This window comes from Jatropha curcas, chromosome 7 (assembly GCF_041381405.1).
Source record: "Jatropha curcas cultivar XTBG-Jc1 chromosome 7, XTBG_Jcur_1.0, whole genome shotgun sequence".
Lineage (NCBI taxonomy): Eukaryota > Viridiplantae > Streptophyta > Magnoliopsida > Malpighiales > Euphorbiaceae > Jatropha > Jatropha curcas.
Genome location: NC_143157.1, coordinates 23,660,177 through 23,667,232, shown reverse-complemented (window position 1 = coordinate 23,667,232; position 7,056 = coordinate 23,660,177). Strand labels below are relative to the sequence as shown.

Genomic DNA, 7,056 nt, shown 5'->3' with positions numbered 1-7,056 from the left:
AATGTAAGATAATTAAAATTTAGCATATTTTAGCTAACTCATGTGCGCATCTCAATTCAATAAAATAAGCTTGCGAGCTAATGACCTGAACTTGAGCAAGGCTCATTCATTAAATGAGCTTGATAGCTCGGCTCCATAAACTTATCGAGTGAGCTCCAACAAACTTTTATCGAGTCCAGTCTCGCGTAGCTCACCAACGGCTCAACACATTTACAACTTAACTTATTAATGATGGTACTACTATAACTTTCTTGGTATACATTAATTTCACATGCAACTCCATTCATTAAATTTTTCATATCACGGAATCTATAGATACACTAAGAGCCCGTTTAACAAATGAATTCTATAAAATTTTGTGGAATTTATTTAAAAATCCAAAATGTTGCGTTCGGATAAAAAAATATAGATTTGAATTATACGAATTGATTTCCGTGAAATTGGATATCCCTAATTCAAATTCTACTAAAAATGATGGAATTTGTAAAAGAATTTCATAAAATTGACCATTTTAAATGTTTATTGACAAAATTACCCTCTACTATAAACTCAACTATTTTTACTTTTTTTTTTCCTTTTTGTTTATTTTCTTTGGAAAATTCCAAACTATAACAACGTTATATTTTTTAATCCAATAAAACATTAGTTTATATTTTTATTTTATTTCCTATTTTGTTGTTTTTTTTTCGAAAATTTCAAACCAGTGATGTTTTCTTTTCTTTTGAAGTCTAGTAATAATATTAGTTATTATTACTGTGAAACTATAAAAATTGAGTGTCAACAATTATTTTCAAATGCAATTAAAAACAATAATAATATTCTTAATATTTTTTTAGTTTCCAAATTAATTACTTAAATTAACAAAATTTTATACATCAATTAAAAATAATTATCATGGTGAATGTTATTGCTTATATAATTAATTTAATTAGCGTGGAACATTAGTGTACTTATTTATATGAAATTTATTATTTATATTTTAATAAAAAAATTACAAATTATTATATTGTACATAATAAATATAATTAGTGTTTATTATTTATTTTTGTTAAATTATTATGTCAAAGGGTGTTATAAGAAATAAAGACAAATAAATTTCGTTCAAGAATTTATTTCAAACATAATTTTGTGGAATTCAATTGATTTTTTATTTTAAATTGTAGCATATCAAACATTACAAATTCATTTACAAATGAATTTTACTTGGAATTTATTTACAAATAAATTCTACAACCATGATTCATTTGTTTGAAACGGGTGTAAAAGTTATCAATACAACTGATTAATCCATAACCCTTAAAAATACCTTATTTGTAAAGAAAATAATTTTTTTTTATAAAAATTAAACATATGTGTATATAGTGGTAATCTATAATAAAACAGTAATATATTAAGATTACTAAGTGATATCCCTAATTGAAATTTGATTACAACTTCTAATTTAGATATTATTATAAAACTTACAAAATCTTACGTTGTATGATGAGTGTTATATAATATTTTTCTTAATTATTAAATATGTTGTATGATGAGTTTTTAATTTAAAAAATAAATCTTACCATGTACAATAGGAACCCATGAGATTTTGAAAACCTAGTTAATGATATTTTAAACTCTTAATTGTTGAATATAAAGTCACCGTGGTCAATTTTTTTGTGCTACTTAAGGAAGAAAAATCAATTTTTTTGTGCTACTTAAGGAAGAAAAATCAATTTTTTTGTGCTACTTAAGGAAATCCCTTTGCTACTTTATTTGGGTAGATTTCGCAATACCAACCTATTAATATTTGCTTATTATACGCGGATAAAACTTATTTAAAGTTAGTATATAGTTCCCTTGTTGACCAAACCAACGAAAATTGTGATTCTTTAAAAATTGTTTCTACTTAATTTATATTTTTCCTAATAAATTATTAGGATTATCATCAATTACGTAAAATATTTTTTATTAATTTGATACATGCATAGGACATAAAAAGATTCCGAATAAGTCATTCACATTATGAGTAGACTTTTTTTAGAAGTAACAATTTAAAATTTTGCCAATCGTGTATAATTTGATTGGTTTTCTCATTAGTGTGAGAAGAGGTCTTGAGTTGGGATCCTTATAACCACAAGAGTTTTCATCAATTTAGTAAGTCGAAGGAGGATTGCCCTGTTGTGTAATCTATTGTTATTTCAGTTCATTGAACCGGCTTTGTAATGAATTAAAAAATAATTTTAAATTTTTTAATGGAAGACGGTAAAACTCTTTTAATGGTAGCTACGTGCCATTGTTTTGTCTATTTAACTATTACAATTGGCATTTTAGGATAGGAAATGAAAAAATTATGCCAAATATTATTATTAGACTTAAGAAAATAAATTATAATCACATCCATCTCTCTCTCTTGAACCATTATATGAACAACTTTATCCATCCATATTACTCTGGGCCACTGGTTATTTATTTAAAACGTGCATATAATAGTAATGAAATAGTTTTTGAGGATCTATATGTAGTGACCTCTAGTTAATCACCTTATTTGATATATATATATACAAACTATTGGTATCCGGATCCTATTATCATCCTGTAAGGATATTTAGTAGGATCGAATTCGAGAGTTCTTCTCACATGTCCAGCTTGCTTTGCCAACTGAGTCATAACCCGTAGGTTGATTTGATATCTTTTAAAGATTATGTTAATAATAATCAGAAATCTCGACCACAATATATCATGTTTCTTCTGCTCATTTTTTTCAAAATAATCTCCCAATAGTTTAAGAATATTGGTTTTTGAAGGGAAACACCATTGGCTTACGAAGTGAAAATTAGTCGAAATTCCTGTGCAATATCAATATAATAATTTCAGTACAAAACGTAAATTAAGATGAATCTATTATATTATTGACCATGACAATTCGGCTTAACATCATTCATGTGTTACATTAATTTAAGCATTTCGCTTTATTAAATACGTGGATATCCATGTATCAAATAAAGAAAATAAAGATAACGTGATCCTATTTCAATGGGAATATACTTGCCTAGACCGAATCTGTAGTCCTACTTATAGATTAAATTAATGAAAATAAATTTAAGAAATACTCTCCTTTTAAGAAAAATTTATTTTTCATTAATTTATTCAATAAGTAGGTACATAGACCGAGTCTAAGTAAGTCAATCCCATCACAAAGCGCAAAGACCTATGTACATGTTTTAAGAAAAGATAACTAATCCTGCTCAAACTGCAGGATCTTTAAGCAGGTAAGCAACATAATCTTTTATAACATGAGAATTAGTGTATCCATCTTCATCTTTGTATATAACATCCATTGCGCGCGTAAGATTCAGAACTCGCTCTAACAGAGGCATAGGAACTGGAGTTGGCTTTAGGCACTCCTCATTTATGTCTTTCCATGCATTTCTAATCTCTTTCCGAAACAATTTTTCTGCCTCTTCCTTTGAACCACCATGTTGCTTTATGTAACATTCAAAGCCCGAAGCCGCATGTTCTCTTTTTTGCTCAAACTATATAAATATATAATCATACAATCAAAATATTAGACGCATTAAAATCATTATTGAAATATCATAGAATAAAATGTTAATTACCGTATGAGATGTTATATCGTCCATAAGTCTGCAAACAGTAGCCGAAGCTCGAACAATCTTAGGATCATTAGATATCCATTCAAACGCATATTTGTTAGCTATTTCACCCATTCCGAAGAAGGAAGTTGTTGCGAGCAATGGATAACAAGTAGTTATTAATTGAAGGTCCATAAATTCCTCCATTGTTGGAACATAGCCATTGTCGCGCCATTTGGCTTCAGCTAAATAAGATCGGACAACTCTTTTAAGCTAGGACATACAAAAAAATAAATGAAACATAAATAAAATTAGTATAACATAATAGATTCAATTGCAAAGGCATGAAAACCAACTTTCGAAGATTACTTACTGCTTCTTTCAAATAATGCAAGCAATATAATCTCCCTTCTTTAGTAACAAATTCTTCGATTTCATTATAGACATCTATTACTGTATTAAAAATAATTTTCATGTACTCTGGAAGTGTATCCTTTTCCTTAATATTCCACCTGAAACTTAAATAATCTCATCGAGTTAGAATATGTTTGGAATTATTATTAATAACAGGCTTTAGGCCAAAATAAATTTTAGTTTATTAGCCTATGAATGTAATAACATGTTACAATATAGTTTTTTTATGAGTTTAAAACTAATTCGCAAAAGAGCTTGTGCTCAAAACTTTTATTGTAAAAATTTATAATTCATTGGCTGATAAAATCTTTAACTATTAATTACTTGTTATAAATCTGACAATATATAGCAATAATATCAAATTAACTCTGGTTTTAACATTGACATGGCCGCAGAACTATTTTGAGCCAAAAACAAATTGTAATTAAACTATAACTCTGGTTACGAATTGATGGTTCAAGGGCTCATTCGAGTTGAAAATTTTAAAACTTTCGAACATAATAAATTAGACGATAAATTAATTAACTAGCTAAATTAATGAGTTAACCTCTGGATGGCTTCCGTAAGGATCTCTAGTTCTGCACCTGTACCATAGTTATCATAAGTATCATCGAGTAGGGATAAAGTGGCTATGACTTTTGTCATCATCCTTCTTCCAAATGAATATTTGGGTTCAAAATAAATTCCCATCATCCAAAAGTAGCACTCCACCACTCTATCTCTTGCATAAGGCAGCTTTGTTGGTACGTCCAAGGTTTTCCACCACCTGAATCACAAGTTCGCTTCAAGGTCAATCTTTCCTAAATCTCTATAGAATAATTTACTTGTAAGCATATATCACATATATGGCTAATTTAATTGAACTTACTCAGAGATGCCACGTAGTTCCTTCTGATGTAGTTGTTGTAACCTGTTGAAATCTAACTTCGCAAACTTTAGTAATGTACTATTGTGTGATTTCTCCCGTTTATAGACTTCAATATAATGCCTTGCCTCTAACCTTGGCAAACATTTGCGGATGGGTCGATTGAGGGCATGGCTAACTTCATTTGCGAGGTCAGAACTTAATTGAGGTAATAGTAATTGGAGGTTTGTGGTGGTGAAATCTATGGCTTCATCTAAGATATCTTCCCCTTGAATGCCAAGATGTGCTGCCTCGTATAAACTAAGCATACCCATTGCATCATGAGTTAAGGATTCTTTGAACTTTCCTTCACTATCTTTAAATTTTTCAAAAATATCTGCAAAATAAATAACAAGAGACTCATGGATCGGATATGCCCTGAATTGATATCTTTCATTTTAAATATTCCCCATGTACCTATATTTCTTCCAAAAACAAAAAAACAAGATATCTTACCAGATGAAACCTTAATTCCGTGCTGTCTAAGCAAACGAAATTGAAGAGCAACAGTGTAAAGATCATTGCTGTCAGTAACGCAGTGATGATGATGAAGTTTTTGCAATGCGTTTTCTATCTCACTAGTAAAATGATAACCAATGCCTAAGCGTAGGACTGCATCAATCAAAGCCAAATTTGGGCTACCCTCACTTAGCAATCTCCTCACTTCTTCTCTTAGTCCGTCAAATTGTTCTTCACTTGAAATAATGCCAATTTTCTGCTGAATCAAATGATACAAACGAATTAATCCCATCTAAAACGCGAGCAAACAGGACAAAATGTTACACATAAAACAGCCATGTAGAAGAAATTAATACTTAACCTCGGAGTCTGAATCATGACGTGTGAAGAAATGATCCTCCCAAATTTTTGGATGATAATTAGCAGAAGATCGTCTAACTTCAGATGTAGGAACTGCTGAAACTTGAGCAGACATATTTTGCTTACTTCTATGTTTTATTATATTTTGCTTGTGTTAGCCAAACAGCTCCTACACACCTTAGTATTAATAGGGAAAATGTCTTTAACTTGTGTACTTGTGTTTGAGTATGAATCTAATGAAAATCTTATTCTTGTATTAAAAGAAATTAAACTACGGATGAAATTTTTGACTGTCTTCATAATACGGGACACGAGATATAAGAACGTACTAAATATAATAATTTTTTAAAAAGGTAAGACATTCATACGCTTAGGACACAGTGCACTAAATAAGTAATATGTTAATATTTTAAACAAATAAATAATCATTTATAATAAATTATAAACACAAAATAAAAAACTTAATTTCTTATTTTAATGCCACAAAAACAAATTGAAAAACACGCTTCATTTTTTATTGGTAGTAAAAAAATCTTGGTTGATTAGTTTGGCGTATAGAGTAGTCTCATATATCAGGAGCTATGTTGCATGGAAATGAGATACGATAATTTTTAAAAAAAGTAGGACATCCACAGGCTTAAGACAAACCATACTAAATAAGTATAATACATTAATATTTCAAATAAATAAACAATCATTTATAATAAATCATAAACATAAAATAAAGAAATACTTAATTTCTTATTTCAATATAATTAGTTAAATTCTCAAAATTATTATCACTATTGAAAAATACATTAATAGTGTGTGTGCATTTTTTTATGCATGTCATACTAGAGATGTCAAAATGGATCATGACACGCGAACAGGATTCGCCTAACAACCAAAATAAATGGATTAAGGTTGAGGTTAAATGAGTTCATGTCATAAACGAGTCATTCATTTATGACACGAATATATACATATTGTGTCGCGGTTGACACGCAGGTTAGGCGAATGATCCGTTTATTTAGGAGTAAAGAGGTAATTTTAATTTTAGATATAAATAATCCCTCTAAAACCTATTTAAATTTTATTGTTGTATTACTTTTTTATTTTAATTATAAATATTGAAGAATTTATATGTATGAAAATTTATTTTTAAATATGATTGGAATTAAATAGGTTAAAAGTTAAAAATGCTATAAGCATGTTAAGTGGGTCGTATATAGGTCAACACATCCACTTAACCAATTTATGATATTAAGCGGGTTATACGAGTTGTATATAAGTCAACACAACTCATTTAACCTATTTATGATATTAAGTGAGTTAAACGCGTCATGTTTATATCAATCATCTAATTTT

At 28.8% G+C, this 7,056-nt stretch overlaps 1 protein-coding gene across 1 annotated transcript; it reads right to left on the bottom strand.

Moving 5' to 3' along the window:
- Positions 1-2,904: 2,904 nt before the first annotated feature.
- Positions 2,905-5,847, bottom strand: LOC149495020 (alpha-copaene synthase-like). Its single transcript, XM_089724137.1, has 7 exons — positions 5,711-5,847; positions 5,347-5,605; positions 4,855-5,227; positions 4,534-4,752; positions 3,946-4,084; positions 3,597-3,845; positions 2,905-3,512 (listed from the first exon to the last, which is right to left on the bottom strand). Exons 1-7 carry the CDS (start codon positions 5,822-5,824, stop codon positions 3,225-3,227), a joined length of 1,641 nt encoding a protein of 546 aa, XP_089580263.1. The 5' UTR covers positions 5,825-5,847; the 3' UTR covers positions 2,905-3,224.
- Positions 5,848-7,056: the final 1,209 nt, after the last annotated feature.